Source organism: Colius striatus, chromosome 3 (assembly GCF_028858725.1).
Source record: "Colius striatus isolate bColStr4 chromosome 3, bColStr4.1.hap1, whole genome shotgun sequence".
Lineage (NCBI taxonomy): Eukaryota > Metazoa > Chordata > Aves > Coliiformes > Coliidae > Colius > Colius striatus.
The window spans coordinates 37,941,887-37,966,092 of NC_084761.1; the positions used below are offsets into that span (position 1 = coordinate 37,941,887).

The 24,206-nt window shown below is 38.8% G+C and overlaps 1 protein-coding gene across 6 annotated transcripts in view; it reads right to left on the minus strand.

Annotated features, from left to right (window-relative positions):
* Window positions 1-24,206, minus strand: part of PTPN13 (protein tyrosine phosphatase non-receptor type 13) — a 133,423-nt gene that overhangs the window by 39,815 nt on the left and 69,402 nt on the right. For 5 of the 6 annotated variants that reach the window (XM_061992965.1, XM_061992969.1, XM_061992966.1 and 2 more), the window contains exons 8-16: window positions 13,906-14,001; window positions 12,014-12,113; window positions 6,222-6,441; window positions 4,685-4,759; window positions 4,401-4,575; window positions 3,319-3,472; window positions 3,028-3,166; window positions 1,942-2,094; window positions 362-544 (exon numbers count right to left, since the gene is read on the minus strand). In XM_061992965.1, coding sequence (XP_061848949.1) covers window positions 362-544; window positions 1,942-2,094; window positions 3,028-3,166; window positions 3,319-3,472; window positions 4,401-4,575; window positions 4,685-4,759; window positions 6,222-6,441; window positions 12,014-12,113; window positions 13,906-14,001 — 1,295 coding nt within the window. The remainder of the gene's footprint in view (window positions 1-361; window positions 545-1,941; window positions 2,095-3,027; window positions 3,167-3,318; window positions 3,473-4,400; window positions 4,576-4,684; window positions 4,760-6,221; window positions 6,442-12,013; window positions 12,114-13,905; window positions 14,002-24,206) is intronic. The other variant, XM_061992967.1, reaches the window with a different exon arrangement.

The following is a 24,206-nucleotide window of genomic DNA, read 5'->3' on the forward strand; positions in this document are numbered from 1 at the left end:
CAGATTGCCCACAAATGTAGTAAATGGGCAGAGCTCCTCATGCTAAGAATAGCCCTTGATCGACATTTGTCTTTCCACAGCAGGTAGGGAAGCCACATTTCACATAAACACAAATTTTTCAAAACAAAGTTGTTAAACTCTCTTCTGAGGTTGGAACCTCATGAGCATAGAATTGCAAGCTAATAAAAACCCCAAGAAGCTTTAAAACATTAAAGCTCCTATTTCAATCCCATAATACAACAACGCTCAGTCATACAAAATATAGTCAGATTATACTGTAAAACAGCAACACACAAAACTGGTATCTGGAAGTACGATTACAGACACGTACATACAGATAGAGGAAAAGAGACAAACTTACGCTAAAGGATATCTTCTTTGTCTCTCTCCATGGGAAGCGTAGTACAGGTGTTCGGGCACCATTGTGAACTTCAAAAACAACAACTCCTTTGGAGCACACTCCTAGAAGGATCCCTGTTTGGGATTTCTTCTCAGGCAACACATGATGAAGATGAACCCCATATTCTGTGAGCCTCTGACACAACTGTACAGATCAATGCAATGAAACTCTAAGAATATGAAGTTAAAGCATTTACAAGTGTTTTATACCATTACATAAATATTACGTCTCTACATAAATGCTTAATACATGTATATATATGTATATACACACATATGGATTTTAGAAAAAAAGATTCCTCTCCTCCTGATGATTCCACTTACACAGTTTTACAGATGCTACAACACAGACGCATCAACTGCTCTAGAGGGTTGTAAGTCTTGGTAATGTCTCTAGACCTAACAAACTCTGCAGCAAACCTGGCATTCATTAAAATCAAACAAAGAATGCATGAATCAAGAACACTTGTGAAAAAAATCAAACTTGCCCAAACCAGTTGTTGGCAACAAACTGTAGCTTGTCAGATGCACTTGTTATTGATACATTTCTTCAATGCAAAATTTGATTAACAATGCAATTCTGTGATCATATTAAGGCATCGTAATTGCCAAAAGATGTATCTTTTTTTCCAAAAGTTTTGCCCACTTTGCATTCCCAGTCATTTGTTCCTGCTGTGTCTTCCGCACTGGTATAAGCAATTGATGTAATGAATCAAAAGAGGGAATCTTAACTGCTCTCCCCTCCCCAATCCCAGTTGGACTAGATTTAGCAAGGATCTAGTCCTCTACTATTATTCTCTGTGCTTAAGTTACAAGAACATTTTGCCACAGAAGCCTTACAAGGTGCAAAGTCAGCTGAGTGCCTCTTCTGTCATCTTCTCAGACTGCAGAATTACAGTGTGACTGTGGAATTACAGTGTAATGGTCAACTAGTGTCTAAACAGCAAACCATCATCCTCTGAAATTGTTTGCAGTCATTGTATGAATCATCAGGCAGGATCTCATCACTATCTCATGAGCAACAGCAACAAAAACCATTATTACACTTCTGAATGGGTCCTCTTAGAACAAATCAAATATATCTGTGACTGTAGTTTTCTTGTCATCTAACGTAACACCTCCACAAGGCAGTTTGCCTGGTAATGCTTCTGGCTTGCTTCATACCAGGCACCATAAACAGCACTACTGGTAAGAAAATTTTTCAAAAATTTTTTTTTCCCTCAACAGAAAAAAAAAATAATGCAGGGAATGCAGGTGTGTTGCCTCATAATCATAGTTTCCTTTAGAGTAAACACAAAGATCAGTAGTTGCTTTTAACTAGGTTAGAGCTAAAGTGGGAAGACCAATTGGAAAAAAAAGTGAAAGGACTTTGCTCCCGTCTGTTCTCGTATAATGATGTACCTTTTGTAAGGATCTTTTCAGTGTCTTTCCACTCAGAACCTAAGCTGGTTTTCTGTGCTTTTGCTTGAAGTGCATACACCCATATTCCCACAAGGAATTTCCCAAGTCACAGATTAAGGAAGCAAACTGTTGCCCACTTACCTTCAAAAACTCTAATTCTGTCTCTTTTTCAGATGCACCCACATAAGTGCTATGCAGTTTTGGCAGCTCTTCCTTGATGTAGGACAGATCTAGTTTCTCCATCACTCTAGCCGGGACATAGTGTTCTAGTCTGAAATATGACATGCCATGCACCTAAAACATGAAACATTTTTGTGATGGCATCTCCATATACTACTCCATGAGCACAAATATGAAAAAAATCACAGAATCACAGAATAGTAGGGTTGGAAGGGACCTTTAGAGATCATCTAGTCCAACTCCCCTGCAGAAGCAGGTTCACCTAGATCAGGTCGCATAGGAACATGTCCAGGCAGGTTTTGAAGACCTCCAAGGAAGGAGACTCCACAACCCCTCTGGACAGCCTGTGCCACTGCTCCCTCACTCTCACATTGAAATAGTTTTTTCTTATATTTAAGTGGAACTTCTTCTGTTCCAGCTTCATCTCATTACCCCTTGTCCTGTTGCTAGCTACAGCAGAAAAAAGGGATGCCCCAACCTCCTGATGCCCACCATTTAGATATTTGTAAATGTTAATAAGATCTCCCCAGTCTCCTCTTTTCTAGACTAAACAGCTCCAGTTCCTGCAGCCTTTCCTCGTATGAAAAATGCTCCAGTCCCCCGGTCATCTTGGTGGGTCTGTGCTGGGCTCTCTCCAGAAATTCTGTCCCTCTTGAGCTGAGGAGCCCAGAACTGCACACAGTAGTCCAGACGAGGCCTCACCAGGGCAGAGTGGGGGGCGGGGGGTGTGGAATGTAGAAGGTAAAAATAAATGCAAATGAAAATATTAATTTTACAAAGAATCTTACATTACAACTCAGTAAAGGGAGAAAATCTGAATCTCGGCCCTGACCCAGAGCTTAATTTCACATAGAGTTTCTTCCTGTTCAAGCCTGACTCTACATCTACTGAAAGATGGGTTCAATATCCAGATCTCGCCCACAGCAAAAATTGCCAATGACATGTTAGTTGAGCTTCCAGTCTGGGGCAGAGCTGTGAAGCATGGGTGTCCATTCTTTAATTAAGCGTCAAGAACATGGTTTCTCAAAGGTGAAAATGATGGTGTACCTCAGCCTGGTAATCTCCGTACTCAGCTTGAAGAGCTAAGGATGCTAATAATAAGGCTGTCTCATCATCACAGTGCATCCTGTCTTCCAGGATGTCCTTCCGCAACTGCAGATAATACTGGTGACAGGTCAGTGTATGCCTAGAACAGGTAAACAAAAGGAAAACCACAAAAAACCCCCACATCATCTCTGCTACATTTCCTGTTACAGCAAATTTCCAGCATTTTACTAATATCCATCTCTGTCTATAAATTTAGGGCTTAAGGGATAAAAAAAAAAATTATACACTCACTGTATAAGACTGACATCATCCACAAAAAACTTTATGCGAAAAAACAGAGTGAAGTTGACAGGGGGCTTGTTCTTTTTCTTCAGTTCTTCTTTCCATCCTTCTGGAGCTACTTTACTGAGCTTTATGTCAGGATCAACGAAGAAAAATTCATTGTCTGCCATGAATGTTAAAGGGAAGCACATGGGTAAAACTATTAAAATCATGTATTTTCTCTGACTGGTGGATCAAGACCAGACTTAAAATTTTGAAATTTGAACAGCAAGGCTTTCTGTTGACTAACAATGGCTTAGAAGTACAGTAGCTATTAAAGGGAACATCGAATAAGGGAAAAAGAAGTAATTCTTTAGTTATTCTGAAGATATCAGTGAAAAAGAAAAAAGTTACCTTCTGTGGTAGCTACAAAATAGGAGCTAAGGTTTCTTTAAAACTTCAAATTTCTTATCCCATAAGAAATCCATAATCCATTGCTTTCCTGCAAAATGTTTTCAAGGCTCTCTAAATTGCCCAGAACATCGGGAGGTTGTCATAGATAGAGTAAACTCTTGTGCCAATATTCTGAGTGCTACAACTCTGAAACACCTTATGAGATATGCTGACAGGAAATCTGGGTCTGAACATGTTAGTTCTGCCACAGTGATGTTCTGCCCAATGAAAAAGTCCAATGACTGGTCTGGTCCAATAATGAAAAATTAACAGCTCAGAAGCAAATTCTTTTTTCTTGAGGCAACTCCCTCTATACTCCCTCTTAAGTATCACAGAATCATAGAGTCCTAAGTGGCTGCAACATTGCCTAGGGCCCTTTCAGGTCCTCTGAGTGGTAATACTCAGATAAAGGCAATAAACAGCAGGGAAGAAAACTTGGCAATCAGGCTGCCCAAGATGAGCTGCCAATACTCAAATGTAGAGTTTTGTTGTGCAGTTGTTCTTCATCAAGGAATATATTTGGCCTCAGTGTAAGAGAGCACAACTCAAAGTATAACACTTTGTAGATGCCAGGCAGTCTCTGTTCATGTTTTCTCAACATCATGTAGCTAATAGTTCTTATTCTGTACCTGGCAACTACATCAAGTCATTATTCTTACCTCTTAAAGTAGCCAATCCAAACAAATGATGCTCTACCAAGCCAATATGGGCAACAACCATATCAAAGACATCTTTACATATTGTTTTCGTATCACAGGTCAGCTCCAGCTTCTGCCCACTTAGAAGCATCACATTTACTTTTCGCCTAGTGTCGTCATTCTTCCCTTTCTTAGTCTGCATTTGTGAAATAAAATAATCCAATGTTCATATTTGTGATAAAAGTACAATTGTTGGTTTAACAATACCTCCCCTACCATTGATTGCTGAATAGCCCCTTTCTCACCAAGATAGACTTCGGCAGGTCCAAAGAGATGAAAGGCTCAATCGTCATTTTCACAAACTCAGGGCCAAAGAAATTCTGCAAATCACAAGAGCATGAATGAACACTGTGTTGCCAGAACAACAGACTGAGGCACAGTTAACTCCTGCCCTGTAGATGCCAAAGAGGAACCACAGGCCAAATATGTTGTTCCAAAATCCTGCCGTGAGCTGGTTAACTCTAAAGAATCTGATTTTGCCAGCACGTGTGCCAGATACTACTGGCAAGCTACAGGATCAGTGACATTATTACTCTGCATATTTTCCTTCCTTTGCTGGGCAAAAAGCCAACACTGTAATACTACTTGTCTTCCACTGGGTGTGGGTTGCATATTAGGACCATCTGGGCTTATCTCAGTAAGCACCTGCCTAACATTACTATTACTATTAGCAGCAATTCTGCCTTGACAAGTCCCTGTCTGTGACACAGTGTCTCACCTCCTGAAGACTGAAATGTTTCAGCCTAACTCTATCTGCTGGATTCAAATAGAGAACCTGTCCAATTTCTATCTGGCTGTAGGCAAATAAACATTTTACTCATTTACCCTGTAAATGATAGGTTACTTGTCCAAACTGCTGAAGGAAGTCCTATGCACAATACTAACTTCAATACCACATTAAAAATACAGTCCAAGATTCACCTTTTGAGGGAAAAATCTTCATTGGGTACTGTCTATTACCTACTGTGTACTACACGTAAAACAGCTGCACATAAACCTCTTAAGGTACAAGGAGGACCAAATCTGGTTAGCTACAGCCTACGTGAACAAAACCGGTCAGAGTGCTATGGACTGGAGACAGATCAGGGACACTAGCCTGATTAGGATGGCAAATAGTCACCTGAGTCTTATTTCAAATTTTCCCATCCTTAAGAAAATAATAATAAATAATTCCAAGTCACTGAAAGCAGCAGCAGAGGGCATGAAGCCATCATTTCTTCTAAACATCATACCTCTGTCTCCTTTCTCCGTAATCTTATATTTCATCCACACACCAAGACAGCTCAGAAAGGAAAGGAGAGTTTGTGCAGTGATTCAGGGTGAACCCAAGGGCCAATTGAGTCCACTCTGCCTTTCTTTACCTTCTCAACTTGTTCATTTAATCACCTTTGTTGCTGGTGGGACACATCTACATTCCATTAAGAGGAATAAATGCAAATCAAAGTGGTTGAAAACAGCACAGAATATAGCAGAAAACTACAACTAACCTCTGTTAGGATGTTATTACTGTTTAATCATTGCAATCTTTAGTCAAGACTTCCTGTCTTATTTTAGTATCTCCTGATACAGCTTTAGGCTATGTAGCCACTAATGCCACAAAGCCTCAAAACTTTAACCTGTGAACACAGGTCTATCCTATCAGGGCAACATCAAACACCTAGTATTTTAATCTACTGATGACTGTTTATTACAGGACTCAGTTTACAAATCCCACATTTTAAGAGCTTCAGTCAAGACACTGTTTCAACAAAAGTCAGAGTTCACCTGAGATCAGAGCATTACCCTCAGTTTTCTGTGTGTCATGGCTGTTTCCAGGGCTATTTCTCTTAGTGGATCTCTGTTGATATCAAGCGTTGAGGACCTAATCGCATCTCCCGGGTAGAGGTTTGGTCGGGACTGCCTGAGAGCCATTCTAGCTTGCAGTTGTATCATTTCTTCTTCCTGACGCTTTAACATCACTTCTTGACTTATTAGGTTGCCTTCAAATGGTGCTTCACGTTGCCTTTGATGTAGTCAGAGGGGATGAAAGAATTAGTAGGTATGCCTAAGACAATTTGCTGCTTTAAGCACTTACCTAAGTGGAAACCCAGAACACAATATCCAGTTATCAAATACTACACTAAACACAATATTAATTCAGCAGCAGACTATCAATACAGAAAATGGGCAAAACATGCCAAGTTTCTGCAGCTGCCTGTTATTTATTCATATGAAAATAAAGGCTCAGCTGCAGTGGCCAAAAATATTTTTTAAACTACAAACCCAGTGAATCAGTACAAATCCTGTGAACACAGAAGAGGAAGGAAAGTATTAATGCTCTGAAAATATCTTAATTTCTCTGTTCAAGACGGGACTGTAAAACTGGCATGCTCAAAAACATGTCATTAAAGAAAAAGATAAAATAATGGTGTACTTTATATAAGTAAATATTGCACCAATCACTTTCTCTGTCACAATTCTTTATGAACTCTTTGCACAGCACTGTTATTTATTTCCACGTATTTTCCCCGAGCAGTACTATAGCTTAAAATATCTGTATACATTTTTGATATTGTGTCAACAACCTATATAAATTATTCTAAATATCATACTCTAAATTCTTTCAGTACCTTATTTTGCTGAAAAAAACCCTCTTTTTTCTTTTAAAGTTCTAAGAATAGCTCAGTTGATACGCAGTCACATCCCCCCAAAAGTGTCTAAATTAATAATCCAAAGGAAAAAAAAGGGAAAACCAAACCAAATCACTCCATCACTATTTCTGAAAAACACAGCAACTTGTACTCCAGCTCTTTTCTCAGCAGGTGTGGATCCCAAATGTCCTACCAATTTTACTCTCTGTATAAGGAGAGAAATCACCATCCCCCTGTGTGGGTGAACAGAAGCCATTTTTAAATTTGAAACTCTTCATATTAGGAAATGCAAAGAAAGAATAAATTCAAGAAAAATAAAACCAACTTCCACTCCCCTCCCTCTATCTCATGTTTACAGTAAATAAAGTTTAAACCTTAAACTAGATATAAGCCAATCAAGGCTTTTTAAAGAAATCCTAAAATAAGAAAAAGAGTAATGAAAAATATGAAGGAGCAAAGAAAGTGCTCTGAAGCCTGCATATCATCCCACTGAAGTTTAGGATATAGATAAATGTAGAGTGAGTCCTGCAGTAGCACTGACATACAGACCTTTGCAGTAAAAGGTAATCTACAGATTTTTTTAAGACAATAAATTTATATACCTACTTTTTAAAGGTATGTTTGAGGAACAAAAAATCAGATAGTAAACTAAGAGAAAATGCACCTGTCCAGATAGTAGAGTTCTCTATGCTTATTTGTATATAGGATTTCAATTTATTTTTTTTACAAAGTTTTCATGGAATGTCAATACTGTGAACAGTGCACTGCATTCTATTTTTTTTTTAATTTAATTTATTTTTTTTAATTGTTGCTGGTTAGCTTAAAAATCAGAATCAAAATAAGAAGAGTTATGTTATCATGAGAATCCAAACAATAAAATGTCCCTAATGTATCTCAAACTCAGTAAAATAATGCTGAAGTTCTTCAAATAGAAGTTCAGAGAAAATTTAGAGTAGTTACAGAAGAAAAAATTAATGTAAGCCCATTATCCTTTCCACTGTGCTGGGCTTTTATAGCATTAGCTTCCCTCCTTCCTTCTCAGTTCTCTCTGCAACAGACTTAATAATGTGCACCTAAAAACACAAAGCAATGAGAAAAGGACTCAGACTTGCAAAGACTTGTGTACATGCATTGCTTTTCACCAACTTATTACACACTTTCTGAACATAAATATGAATTATCAAAGATGATATGAGACAGACATGTTGCAACTGGCTGCACCTGAAAACATTTGCTAAGGTTAAAACTCTTACTGTAGAAAAAAAAAATCCTTTTTAATAACATAGAGCTCTGTGCAATAGCACAAATCCTAAGTTACTGTGTAACGTGTTACCATTGTATTAGTTTATGACCTCTGATGACATGTATTAGCTTCTCTGAAAATTGGTGTGGGGTGTCTGGGAAGGAAGTTAAAAAATATAATGGTTTAAAAATTTTCCTAACTTAGTGTATCTGCACTATTACCATCAGAATTTAGCATGCTTGAGCATCCTGGGTAAGCAAAACTAACTCTGGCTTGGTCAGACTGTCAGTTTTCTGTGGAGAGTGTCAGCCTGATTCACTACTTAGGTTCCAAGACAAGGAATGCACTTCTTATTCTACATAAGAGGAGATTCTGTTAACAGGTATATGTAGAGTTCTTCTGTGATGTTCAGAATGTGCAAATATTATTACTCCAAGAAAAGAAAAACCTCAAAACTCCCACAAATCCCATTTACATTTCTAACAGATAACATTACATGGGACTTCATCAGACAAGTACTTGGCTGCTACTCTGTATCTTCATCAATGTCTGACTGCAACCCAGAATCTCATATTTACTTATTAACCTGAAGACAATAGGTGAGCAGTCACCTGGAAGGCTGACCCCTATAAAATAGGGGAGCAAATTAACTCCTCACCTAGTGTACTTACCAAGAAATTAGCAGTTGTGAAGGAAATTCAGTGAAGGAAGTTGGAAGAAGGGAAACAGGAAGGCATTCTATACTGATTATTGCAGTGGAAAGGTTGGGAATAGACTGAGAAAGATGGATGCCTTTTGGTAAGGTAGGAAGGATATGCAAGTGAAATCTAGTGGAAGGAAAGGCAACAGAAGGAAGAAATCCATTTCAGCTGCTCCTCCTAGAGAAAAAAAGGAAGAAATAATAATGGAAGAAAAAGGCAGGTGGGACATGGGGTCAGGTGGGACAACAAGAAAGCAAAGCGGAAACACAGACACAACTACCCATTGCCATGAGGAAAGCATTCCAAGAAGTTTTAAGGATAACCATGAAAAGGGTTTGAGTGTACTGAGAAATCCATGGCTCTGCTAGTTTAAGAGCAGGCCAGCCCAACCAAATAGCACAAGCTGCACTGGCTGATAACTCTGAAGAGCTTCACTCCTTTTTTTAATATTGGTGGCAGATCTCCTCAAATCCAAATCACCCTATCTGATTTACAACTCAGCTTTACAACGATAATTAAGCAGACTGCTTCTAAGGACATGGTATAGGAGCAGTAAATTTAATAGGTATCTCTGAATGCACAAAAAAACACTGAAACATGTTCCCAAATGCTGAAGGAATTCAAGTACTGGATTAAGTTGCGTATACGTCTTCCCCTAACCCTGAAATCAAATGACCAGCCAAAAGAAAACTCCACAACTCTGAGAATCTGCTCCTTGGAACTAATTGTTATCACGAGTTTTACTTTGAGAGCTTATGTTTTTGAAGTTATAAAAGTCAATGTATGACATTTTAAAGCAGCAACGTGCAATGCTCTGGACAAAAATATTAAGTTACGTTCTTAGAAATCTCCCTGCTCAACTAGCTACCATCTTTGATGCTATTTCTTTTTACACTTCTTAGCACTGTAAAGTTTTAACAGCTGTTAGAGAAAGACAGAGCAAGATCACGCACTGTTTTCTAGTCAGCTCACATAATTAACAAAGATACTATCTATGTATTATTTTAGAACCAAGTTCTGCCTGTGGCTGCTTTCCCGGTTTTCAGTATGTGTAAAAAAAAAAGCTAGTAAAACTAGGTTTCAGGAGTTCAGACTCATTTTTTGCTTTCAGATATAGTTACAAGACTGTTACTTACATTTAAAAGAAAAAACAATGGGGGAACAATTATGAAAACCAGTGAACTCTCTGTGGTACCCTACCATAACATTTTTCTGCAAATACAGAGTGGTTTCTTTCAGCAAAGGTACAAAGAGGAGACCAAGCAGAAATAGTAGATTCAAAAAAATTTCTAAGCCTTGAAGTAAGACTGTGTAGTTACATAAATGTATAATTCATTCCATTGCTAAGCATAACTATGCTGCACTCAAAAAACAATGTTTTCCTTCTAGATATCACACATATATAAACTATATTCATTAAAGGTACCGGTCTTAACAGTGCAATATAAAGTAATGTAAAACAAACCTTCAGAAAGTATGTCCTGTTTCACCACGGCACTCTCACATTAATAGGTCTGATTCATTTACAACAATGTGACTCATTTACATACCACAAACTACTTTTCATTTCTGAAAGGTTTTGTAAATAGAAACAAAAGTTTTCTATCGGCATCTGCAAATTACTGCTGTTTTATTTTGAAGCACAGCTACAGTGTTGAATTGTCAACTTTCCTGAGTTCAAGTCAAAGAAGAATGAAGGTTGGCTTAGCAGTATTCATCAAAAGGAAAAAAAAAACCCAACAATTGCAAATAAGAAAGCCATACACTCATTCTGCATACACGGTAGTAATAGTCTACTTCTTTAGTGTGGTGCTAAGACAGCATAAAATGCAAAGCAGAAATTTACACCTTTTTAACAGGTTTACATGGAACATAAACATGTAACCCAAATCCTTGAAAGTTTGCCCTAAAAGCTCACTATTTTTTTTTATTTATTTCTAAGACTGCTTGCAATCTGCAGTTTAACGTATATGCTAGTACATGAATAGATACCATATGCCTGCCAACAAAGCAGTGCTGACACAGCTAAGAAATGCCTACAAACTTCTCCCCTGCAGGAAATGTCAATATATACATTTCTAAATGACTCTGCATTTTTCAAGCAAAGTGCAAGCAATAAGAAAACCAGTGCAGCTGCTCAGATTACCAAGAGCTGTAAAAACTTCTAAGTAGCTATTCTCTTGTTCATCTGCACTCAGATATAGCTCACCTGACACCATACCTTATTCAGAACAATATAAGTCAGACAATATAGTGCAAGAAACAGATGTTAATTTATTTTCATCTCCATGTTTAAAGGATAGCTATAAGTCCTACTCAAGGCACATCACCCTATATATGAAACAAAATGAAGGACACATTTGATGATTTACCACATACCTGAAACAGTTCTGATCTTCAGACACCTCTAAGTTTCTTTATTAACAGAGCAGCATTGCCACCCAACTTATGTCAGAAACATAAATATCCTAATACTGAACACAGCAGCAATCTTTCTTCTGATCTATCCCAAGCAAAGCTTTTAGCTTTTTAGCTGCTGAGACAAGGCTTTACTGTCATAATGTGGTGAGGGAAGAGGGAGAACATATGTGTCTTTTTTTTCTCCTTTTTCCCTTACTACAAAAAATATTTGAATCATTTTGAATATTAATACTTCTCGAAGCTTTTAGAGAAGTATAATCAAAAATATGTCCAAGGAGAACATAGCCTCTGATCTTCTGATGGATATAGCAACTTGATATTGTACAACCCAGTCTCCATTAAATGTAGGAACTGAATTTAGACTCCTAACTGGTATACTTACCTCTACACCACAATGTATGACAAGTCTTACTTCAGACTGCAATATATAATTCTGAAAATGCTATTTTTTTTTCAACATACTATTTTTTAACCTTAAACAGATGCTGGGATGGGAGTGAAAAATTTGCTTAGAGATTTCAAATACTTTCTTTGATAAAGACAAAGCACTCCAACATATATTGTTTTCAGAGAGTTTACCTCGCCCGCTGAGAATTAGCTTGACTTGATGTGGAGATATCATCAGCACCTGGCAAAGCACCATTGGCATCATCTTTCTTGAATCCTTCACTTCTTCTCACTAGCAAACCAAAAGACAAATTAATACTTGACTGGGCAACAAAGCACACAGTAATCCCATCTGAAAATTAAAGACTTATCAGTCATATGAGATTACTTAGAAGGAATCAGATTCATGGGTTCTGTACAATGGCATTACAGTATTAGACAGAACAGCATTATGAAGTTGATTTCAGTTTTCAAAGTGACCTTATAGCTTCCTCCAGTGAAGCCGGTTGCACTACATAAGTCCTTTGAATACTAAGGAAAGCCTAGAAGCCATAATTAAAAAAACACCACAAAATTGCATAGACACCTTTCCTGAGACACATTTGTCAGCTGTGAGTTGAGACAGAGATGGCAGAGATATCATACAAAACCACTCCAGAAGACACACAGAGCAACTAGGTAAAGTAATTATGCATCCAGTTAACAAACAGTTAGGAAAACAGTATATATGTTGCTGAGCTCCTGTGTTTATTTTTTGTCCCTGGAATCTGACTCCTCCTTGTATTTTTTGTTTTTTCCTTTTGGCAATATAGTAACCTTTTATCTGTTTGTAATAGCTATCTCCTTTGCCGGTACATATTCCTGCAGCAGCATCTGAGATGCTACACTTAAAATGCGATTTTTTGCAAACTACTTCACTTCAGTCTCTTGCTGTACCTTCAATAAACAGAGCTAGTGGGAGAGCTCTTGCAGAACACATTACAGTCATGTTGATGTTTACATGTAGTTGACAGTCATTCTTACTGAGTCCAGCAATACTGCTTACTGAGTCTAGCAGCCAGAGAGCAGCTTTCTCTTGCCTTTACAAACTTGGGAGTTGTTGACTTTGGGATATAACACATAAACAGCCTGTTCTACGTGACCAGAAAATGAAGGGAAATGTGTTACAGGTGCCTTGCTACTTGTTACTCCTTCTTAGGCTTTGGGCTCAGTAAGGAGGACAAAGAAAATGAAGGTTGGGAGAGCAGCCAGTAACAGGGAGGCTGGGTCAAACTTCTGTGTATACAGTATACATACAGTGCAGCTATACTCCAGCTTCTTAAGTATTGCTTGCTTTCCCAGTTTTCATCAAATGGTTTGTTTCTATCATTTACAATGTTTCTGTGAAGCTGATTTTGTCAACTGTACTTTCCTCTTGTCTTCTCACTTCTTTCAAAAAAACACTCCAAGCATTTCCCTCCATGCTGGGCTTTCACTATGTAAAGAAAACTCTTCCTGCCATGTATGAGTAAACAGCCTTTTGTACTATCTCCTCTTTTTTCATAGAACTTACTTGAACTTATCATACAAACAGCCTGTATCATGTGCTACATTTGCACTACACTGAAATCCTTGGCCTATAAAAATTATCAAACATTCAACCCTCACAATAAAACCCACTGATATAAACATAATTAAATCATGTATGTACCATATAAAGCTTTTGCAATTTACTGTTATTTTACTCTGGGAACTCAATCATTTTAAAAATCATTTAAAACAAGCACTCTGGTAAAATGTTAACTTTTTTCAGCTTTTCCTACCAAGTTCTCCTTCCAGAATGCTAAATGTCAAATTCTGTTCTGAACAGACTGCCAATTATGCTGAACAGCACATTATGTTATAATCACATGAGATCATCTTACAACTTTGTATTAGTGGTAATTATCAAGCCTCCTACTAAAAATTAAACCCACACTTTTGGGTTCTATTTTTCTTGAACTTTTTTTATCTTGAACTTCTTTCTTTAGGTTTTTTGGTTAGTTGGCTCTGTGTGTTTTTTTTGAGGTTGTGTTTTTTTTTTTTTTTTTTAACATGGGTCTTACCTTGCCTGAAATCTGGTTCCGAAGAAATAACAGAAGGACTTTCACTGGAAGTACTATAAACATCACTGTGGTAAGATTTGTACCTTCTCAAAGGCTCTGAAAGTTTAAATCAGGGTATCAGAAGAGAGCAACAGTTCTAAGGCAAAAATCTAACACAAATGAACATTCAAAATTGTAAAACTCCCCCATTTTTGAAAACGTTTGTCAATGCCTGTTTGTGGCTTTGTAATCCAAAAGCAAACACTCAGTGGATACTGTGCAGTCCCATTCTTTCACTGCAGCCTGAGTGTCTGCCTGACCTCTCCTGGCTATCCTAAGACAAACACCTCCTCTGAACTTCTCTCTCATAATCACTTCCAAATTAAAACTAATACTTAAAAAAAAACCCAACAAAACCCATGACAAAAAACATTCCCTTCTGTGAACAAAACTGCTGAAAAATGTTTGGTGCACGCTTCCTGCATGTAGAAAGCAACCACCAGGATTCAGTTCCTTGTTCCTTTGAGATGAAAAAGGAAAACTATCCACAGAGACAAAGCAGGAACTGGAAAATTAGAAATCATTCAGCTCATCTTTCATATCTACAAAATATGACCACCAATCAATTAATAAGCCCCTATATGATATATATATTTAATTAACCAGAACAGCTAAATACATGTAATGAGAAATCAATACAGTAGCCTCAGTACTACTCTCAGTGAACTCTTAAAGTAACATACTGGAGCAAAGGACTCCACAGAAGGGGTGTGTACTTGACAGTTGCAACAATCTCCCAAAACTTTCCTATGCACAAGCCAACAAACAGCCACATAGTGTGCATAAAAGCAGAAAGCAAACCAAAGTACCCACATTTTGGGCTTCATGATCTGAGAGAAAACTTAATGAGTCTGTATTTGTCTCTGGTCTAAGTACAGTTTATACTTTTGAAAACATAAGTGACAATATAGAGAAAACACATGCAACTTCTGTGAAGACAAGTGCAAATCATTACAGCAAGGAATATGAAATGTGAGAATATAAAACAAGGAATACATGGGCAGATGAGTCTGGACACCGCGAAAAGGAAGTAAAAGGTTCTAACTTCTCACGTCCAGAAAACAAAATGTCTGGTGAAAAATCCTACAAGAAAAATAAACCTGTGGCATAACCTGTATTAGAGGACAAGTTACACATACAGACAACAGCACTATTCATTCAGACCTCCTACAGAAGCAAAGAAAATTCTAAATATGAAAAAGGTATGAAAAGATATAAGATAATACAGTAAACCACAGCTAAAGTCTAGTTCATGTTAATTTTGGACTACTTGTTTTCAAAATCTTCCTCCTTAAAAGCCAACATATGTCCCAATTTCTGCCAGCTCACTTGGGTTGTGCAATTCCCCACTGTATCTCCAAATATAATATTCTTTAATAAATCTGGGAAAAGTAAGCCAAGTCACCAATCAACCCATCAAATTCATTGCTCCCATCATTCCATCCCAGTTGCACAGCTTAGCAGCATAAATCCTAATTAACACAAAGGACATTTCACATTCAGAAATGAGTGATACTGCTTGCAAATTGCAAAGCAACCTACAGCAAGATGAGGCGAATTCACTGGGGTGGATGTGTGAGGGTGGAGTTGTTTCAGTCTTTGACAATGGCTACTTTCAGTATTCTGGATTTTACAATAAAGAAATCTACTGCCCATCTGGCAATTACTTGCCTAACAAGTGAAATAAAACCTAGATTCAGTGGAGAGCTGTTGGAGATGTTTTGTTAAAATGCTCCCAGCTGTTTAACTGAAGCATCAATCCAAACATGATACCTGGAGGTACGGTACAGAAACATTTAACTGCAAACAGACTTCTGCTTCCCTAGTAGTTTATTAGCTGTACGTTTTTCAAGTCTGCTAAATTGACTTTGATGCAAGAGTGTGGAAAGGGAACAATAAAATATAACATTGAGGTTTTAAACAATTTATTTTTTTCTACCTTGTCGGCAGCCTGGGCTTCCTGAATCACACAGAAATTGTGACTCCATCTGAGTTCTTTGAAACATGACATTTTGAAAAAAACCACCCAAAAACGCAAAGTGATAAACCAGAAATGTGCAGTTCAAACAAGTGTTTGTAGTGGCATGACCCTGCAGGGTATTTGACCTCCTTTGACTTAGCCTGTTAGCAGAAGCTGGCACTCTGCTGTAGGCCAAGGGGTAAGTTCTTGAGCCAAGAAACATAAAGCAAGATTCCCAGTTGCTGCTTATCTCAATGTTTTCAGAGAGCTACACATGAGGTACAGCTAAGTTTAAATCTATTCTCCCAGCACTCACAAGTAGAGACAAAGATGGGACCACGTCCCTCTCTTGTCACATCTTTCTGCCTAAGCAAGACCACACAACTTATCCCAGTAACACAAGCAAAGCTATTCTTCTCATCTTCTGGAGGCATTTTATGACCTTTATATGTGGGGCTGCATCAGTGACTATCAGCTTGTTCAGTCAGAATCACAGAATCTCAAGGGCTGGAAGGGACCCTGAAAGATCATCTAGTCCAACCCCCCTGCCAGAGCAGGACCACCTAGAGTAGTTCACACAGGAACTCATCCAGGTGGGTTTTGAATGTCTCCAAAGGAGACTCAACATCCATCTGGGCAGCCAGTTCCAGCGCTCCGTCACCCTCACAGTGAAGAAATTTTTCCTTTTTTTTCTTTGGAACCTCTTATGTTCCAGTTTGCACCCATTGCTCCCTGCCCTATCATCAGACATCATTAAGAAGAGCCTGGCTCCATCCTCCTGACACCCATCCTTTACATATTTGTTAACATTAATGAGATCACCCCTCAGTCTACCCCAAGCTAAAGAGCACCAGCTCCCTCAGCCTTTCATCACAAGGGAGATGCTCCACTCCCTTGATCATTTTGGTGGCCCTGCGCTGAACTCTCTCCAGCAGCTCCCTGTCCTTGAACTGAGGGGGAGGAGAACCTCTCTTGTCCTACTGCCCACACCCCTTCTAATCCACCCCAGGATGTCATTGGGCTTCTTGGCTATGAGGGCACATTGCTGGCTCATGGTCATCATGCAGTACACTAGCACCCCCAGGTCTCTTTTCCCTACACTACTCTCTTAACAGTTCACGCCCCAGCCTGTACTGGTACATGGGTTATTCTTTCCCAAATGCAAGACTGTACACTGTCCAGGTCTTGTTGAATGGCAGCACAGCCTTCTGGTGTGTCAGCCACACCCCCCAGTTTAGTATCGTTAGCAAACTTGCTGACAGTGCCCTCTGTTTCCTCATCAAGGTCATTACAAATATATTGAATAGTACCAGTCCCAGAACTGATCCCTGAGGGACTCCACTACATACAGGCCTCAAACTAGACCCTGTCCCCTCGATCACAGCTCCCTGCCTTCTTTCATTTGACCAGTTAACAATCCCTCACACTACCTGATCATCCAGCCCACACTTTCTCAGTTTTTCTGCCAGGATGCTGTGGGAGATGGTGTCAAATGCTTTACTGAAATCATAAGAAACCACATCCACTGCACTACCACTATCTATCCACCTGGTTACGTCTAGAGTACAAAAGTTGAAAGGCAATTAGGAAGCTGCAGCCTGAAATTCAGGGCAAATCCTCTAGATTTTTCTTCACTTTGCTCACTTTAGGGAAAATATATGCAGACATAAAATTGTTCACTGCTGAGGCATCTTCTCTTTGGGAACAACCCTCCAGTTCTCTGCTGGTGTATACTCTATGTACATCCTCCTACATAAGCCCTGCGTCACACCTCCTCTTTACCAAACTTAGTATCTTCTAGGGCATGGAGAGGATTTGCACTGCAGACCTGAGAACATTCAATTAACTGGTAATTATTGAGACAACAGTATCTGTCATGCTTTCAAAATTATCCAAGTAATTAATTTATACTGTCTTCTCCGCTCCAGCAAACTCTCAGCATTTCTAACATATCATACTACAATATAACTTCAGAGAAGGTACTTGGACCATGTCCTAGCCAGATTTCTAATGAAGAGCTGGCTTCCAAAGGTCAGAAACTCCCATTTCTGGGATCAAGTAAAGTTAAGCTTTTCATACAATAGTTTAAAAAATGACAACAAACTTGGCTGGGAACAAACAGAAAGCTAAAGACAACAGTAAACCAACTTATTTCCCCTATTTACAATTTTCCCTGGGATAGACTTGGTCCATAGATAAGAGGAGATTGAGGAGGGATCTCATTAATATTTACAAATATCTAAATGACGGGTGTTAGGAGGTTGGGGAATCACTTTTTTCTATTGTATCTAGCAATAGGACAAGGGGTAATGGGATGAAGCTGGAACACAAAAAGTTACATTTAAACATAAGGAAAAACTATTTCACTGTGAAGGTGATGGAGCCCTGGAATGGGCTGCCCAGGGAGGATGTGCAGTCTCCTTCCTTAGAGGTCTTCAAGACCCGCCTGGATGCATTCCCATGTGACCTGATCTAGCTGGGCCTGCTTTGGCAGGAGGTAGGACTAGATGATCTCTAAAGGTCCCTTCCAACCCCTACCATTCTATGATTGTTTTGTTTGAGGGTTTTTTTGTTTGCTTGAGGGTGACTATAGACTACAAAATTGATTTAAATTCTAGAGACATCAAGCATATTGAAGCAAAAACCCTTCTACCATTACTCCTTGTTAACGTTTCAGTGTTTACACTCTCTTAACCAGAAGAGTTAATTTCACACCTTAGTAGAAAAAAAACCCTTGAGTTTAAGCATGTTTTAAGAGACCGTAACTAAAACTAGTATATATAGTTGTACTAATAATATAAATTAACACATGGTAGCACCATAATGCAGAGGTGAAGTATTACAACTTGAAGAATCTGTGTCTGTGGTGCTTAGAGCTGCAGTGGTGCTTTTTAAAACTCCTTATCAAAGCCAGCAGATCACAGTCTTACAGGCACCTAATGCAGCATAAAAAACCCCAAAACAGGCTATTTATGCAAGCCCAGACAAGTAATCCACAGAAAGTCTCAACATAACCAACTTCAACAGAAATCAGAGAACTAAATTTAGCCTGGAATTTCATTACCCTGGAGACACGACTCATATTCAGATACATAGCTTTTCAAATACACGTAATTATTACTGGCTATACAGAGAAGTAAAAGGACAGAGATGATGGCAGAGTTGAACAGGCAGTTTCATGACAGGTAGATAGCTCTTGTTTGCTTTTTAAGGTTTATTGGTGGGTGTCTATTCCATAGGAGTGTCACTGTAAGATCACTTAAAACACATTAACTGTCCTTTAGGAGAAGCTGGGACCTACTTTTTTTCACAAGAATTTAACCAATAGCTTAGAGTCATATTTTATCTTACTTTTCCTCTTTTCATCTAAGAAAGCTTGAATTATCTGGTGTAGGGCAGCACACATTTAACAGGAAGCAGGTAAAGGTCCAGGTTTTGGTAAGAACTCAATGTCTTGTACCCAGAAAGACACATTTTTTCTGGATCTAGATCACACCATCTAGGATAAGGCATGTAAATGGACACAGACAGAAAGTGGGGCCAAGAAATTTGCTTGTTTAAATTATTTCATCCAACTGAAAATGTGAGGTGTTGACTAAAAATTGATAATTCCAGACTGAGCTGGTGAGAGCTCAGTAAAGCAGATGCCACTTCACTGTGCAATCAGGGAATTGTGAGAGTTGTTTCACTACCTTATGTTAAACTGTATAAAATAATAGTGGCTGGTGTCAGAATACTTGTACTTCACACAAATCCCAAAAAGACTTCTGTTTCTTTGAAAAGCCAACTTCTGTAGTCTCAGTAAAATCAACAACTGAAAGTTTTCTGCCTAAAATAGTATCAATCCATTATCCTACCCTTCAGCTTCATTAATACAATTCCTGAACATTGTTCTAACTGAACCTTATCCTTACCGGACATATCAATCACATGAGAAGCCATTTCACCACCATTGAATTTAATCATGATGCAGCACAATTATCATAAGACATGTGCAGACTGAGCCTTAATTTGCTTTCACATGCAAACAGATACACAATTGTGGATGACTTATTTCCTCTGCTTGGCCTACACATGAACTGATACATACAATTCAAGAGAAAAACAAGGTACATGTACTTTGTTGAATTTACAGAGGTAAGGGTTGTAAAGCAGGTACTCCTCTTTTGCCCTAAATCCAATCTCCCACTTAAATCACTTCAACAGAGGCTCCCAAATTCAAATCTCTGTGACTTAATCGCTGGGAAAAATTTACTGCCAACAGCTGCCTGATTACCAGCAGCAACTTTATCTTACTAAAAAATGCAGCTTCAAACTATGACAGCTTTTAAAATATTGACATTTAGAGTATCCTTAACCTTAACTCCCCACCTTAAATGTATGTAGTTTTAACATGCAAGTTTTATACATGGAGTCCAGATGAGCCTTCAAGGTAATCAATGAAAGTATTGTTTTGTGAGATAAAGACACAGAAGACTTAAGAGGCAGAGGCCCATCTCTAGAAACACAGAATATTACTGCCTCTTCTTGTTGAGTGCATGAAGCAGAGAGTGATAAGTGGACAAGAAAAAGAAGACTTAATTGTTTGGGTTTTCAGTTGGAAAAACCAAAGCTAAAAAGAGAGGGATGAACACAACTTGAGGCTCTGGAATTCACAAGATTCACAACTGGTTACTTGGTATTTTTAACTCAGAGGCCCCAGTTGGCATTGGCTGGGGGTTACTTGGTATTTGTAACTCAGAGGCCCTAGTCGAGATTCAGATGGTTACAGGGCAAATTCGCATGACATCTTGGTTTTAGTTTGCAGCTGCGGAAGGGATAACAATTGGTATAATAATAGCATTGTGGCGTTGGAAGTACCTGGGCTTATTTGTGTTTGTAAGATGAATGGATATTGTTGATATCGTGGTTAAAGTTGTGATGTGTGCGTGTATTGAGTGTTTGAATGAATGAGACGCAGTCTGACTGCAAAGTGAGTGCAGAGTCCTTATCCACGGTTCTGTATCTCCACAAGGAGACCAGCTGGAGACGGATGAAGTGTGTCAAGTAACTGTAGTGTTTGTTAACTTGTCTACATATGTTTTATGTGAACCAAGGGAGCCAAGAAATATATTTTAATAGCACTATTTTACACTGTCAAGGTAGAGATAAGGAACGAGAAGTTTGCCGGTGGTTTCAGCTTCCTGGTGTTAATGCATTAATGAGAACTTTATATTCCCCTTGGGGGGAGAGATCTCACCCCAAACAGGAGGATCAGGACTATACAAATATCAGTGAATATACTTAACTTTTGTGTGTGAGCTATACAGTGGAGAAGAAAGAACTCCCGCCTACTGCCCCATTAGAAATTCCCTGTTTAAAACACCCCCAATTTGGGTAAAACTGAAGTGTACTTCTTGCCAATATATATATAACTGTAATAGTGTTGGAAGGGGTGGTGACTACAATAAGCATCTATACTGGTGTCCCGAGTGTGAAGAACACATAGCTGAGATTACAACTGTGTTTTGTGGTTGGGAGTCAGGATTACCTATTTTGAGAAACATCTCAGAGAAAGAATTACAAAGAGTAATTCGGGAATATAGGAAAATAATGGGAAGCACTCAGAGTGTTAGTCAAGAAAAGTCCACTAGGATGCATATTGGCATACTGGAAAGATCTTGTGGGAACTAGGGGTACGGAAAGTAAGAAAACACTTATGAAGTACTGCAACCAATGGTGGCCACTCTAGGGATTAGATGATGGAGAGAAGTGGCCTCAAAATGGAACTCTGAATTATAATACCCTCCTACAGTTAATGTTGTTTTTAAGGAGGAAAGGAAAATGGGATGAGGCTTCTTATGCGGATATGTTTTTCACTCTGAGAAATCATCCATAGTGGCAGCAGGATTGTGGGTTAACTCCTCCCCAAGATCCCCTGATACTGGCAGTAGAAGAAGAAAACGGGGGGAAAATGCTGCACCAATAGAGATAAGGTGTATCGGGCAAACGATTTAGAAAGCCTTGAAGGCTATATACCCTCCATGCCCCCTCCTAATGAAAGAGGGGCAGAAGTGATAAAACAGAAAATGAGAATGGGAAATATGGGTCCTCATGGAGCAATTAACATGGGATGTGTTTAGCCCAATGCCTACTGGCAACCAAGGCCCTCCTCCAATGATGAGTATAAATATGAATGACAGAGGAACTTTATCTGGCCCTGTAATGAGTCCTGGTCCTTCCATGGGACCAGAAGGGGCTATAAATATGGGAACACCACTGATACCAGATAAAGGAACAGTGAAAAAGGAAATAGAGCCACAAGGTCTTGGATTCAGCCCCATTACATCAAGGACTCGGAGTAAAGTGGGTCCAATAATTCAAGCCCCGCTAAGACAGGTGATGAGCCCAGTGGGACCCGCAAAAATATAGGTTCCCTTTACCACTAATGACTTAGATTCCTGGAAGGAAACAGTAAGAGAGTACCGAGAGGACCCTATAGGCATCGCTAAAAGATTTGATATGATTCTTAAAACCTTAGATCTAAACTGGCGAGACACAGATACTATGTTGGATGCACTGACCGAAACAGAAAAGCTGTTGGTATTGAAAACCACAAAAACACAAGTACAGGCCCAAATTACGGGGGGGACATTAGTGGGATGGACAGTTTGTCAGTGTATACCTTTGACAGACCCAGGGTGGGATCCAAATGATTGCAATGAGTATCAGCAGTTGCAACAATATCAACAATGGATAAAATATGGGTTGGAAAATGCGATTCCTAAAACTATAAATTGGTCAATGTTATATGTCGTAAGACAAGGCCCTTTTGAAACCCCTTCAGAATTTTTAGACAGAATAAGACTTGCTATGCACAATATATTCCTCTGGACCCGTCGGCCGAAATATGCCAGTAACAGCTAATATCCTTGTTCATAGGGCAGTCATGTGTCAATATCCGAAGAAAACTGCAAAAATTAAGAGGGGCAGACAAGCAGGATATAGAAAGGTTAATCGAAGAAGCACGGAAGTTCTTTGGGAATAGGGAAAGTGACAAGGACAGGAGAATGGAACAAAGAATAGCTACTGTGGCAGCTCTGGAACAGAGAGCACAAACAAGAGAGGTACTGAGTCTGGACAGGGAATCAGTGTGTGTACTGTAAAAATGGGACATGGGAAAAAAAAAAGTGCCCCAAAGGGTTCAAAGGGAGCTATGATGGACGGAGAGGGAGACCTGCGATAGCCCACTTAAAGGAGGACGATTGACGGGGACCTGGGGAGTCTACCCTAGCAGATCTGCTGGTTACACTAAAGCTATGACTAATGCAAGTCATCCTTTGCATTCCAGTCTACCAGCTATATGCAGTAAGATACTCTTGCATCAAGTGCTGCCCAAGAAACTGCCACCACTGCCTTTAAGATAGGCCACACATTTATTTCACCACAGCTTTCCAAGCAGTTGTTCATGTCTCTCAGCTAGGCTGGGTTTATGTCAGAAGAGCAATTCCCCATACACTTGATAACGTCTAACATTTGCAAGTAACTATCTACCCAAAGTGCCTGAAAATTACATACAATAGTAATGCAGAAAAAACTTATAGACCGTATTTTTCCTTTCTTTGATAGATGATGCTAGCAATACACTCTTTTTATGAAAGATCAAGGGATTCATCTCTTGTAAAAAAGATGTGACAAGAAACAGAACAAAAAAGAAAAGGAATATGGAAATAGAATATCTGAGAATATCTGAGGCTTTTTTGTGAAGCTGCTCATTAAGGTGGAATAGAATACTTTCAGTTAGGCTTCTCAAACCCTGTAAAACACAACAGCAATTGAACCTATGTGAAAAAGTATTCCCCACTCATGTTACTAAAATACATCTTTAAACTGTATCTCATTAAAAATTCACATTCACAACTAGGTTCTAGCCCAAACTTTTCTTCAAGTAGTTAACTGAAAAATCCCCAACAAACAAACAAAAAGGAATAAAAAAGGAAAATCAAAACCAGTAGAGCACACACTACTAGCTTTAATTCATGAGTGAAACAGATCTCCCTCCTCTATTAAAAGCAGAAAATTCAGAAGACAAGAACACAGCAACTGAGCTATCTGTTGAGAAAATATATTGTGTTTTTTTTATCTAGTAAGTAATGACTGTGAATTCAGAAGGATGGGCAGTGAGTCACTAGTGATTGCCTCAGTCTTCCCTATACAAATTTGTCACTCAGCTCCTGTGATTACTAAATCTCAGTTCCTGGTTTACTTAGACCGCACTTTCCCCCATGCCCTTTATGAATCAAGTAGTTTCATATATCTCAAC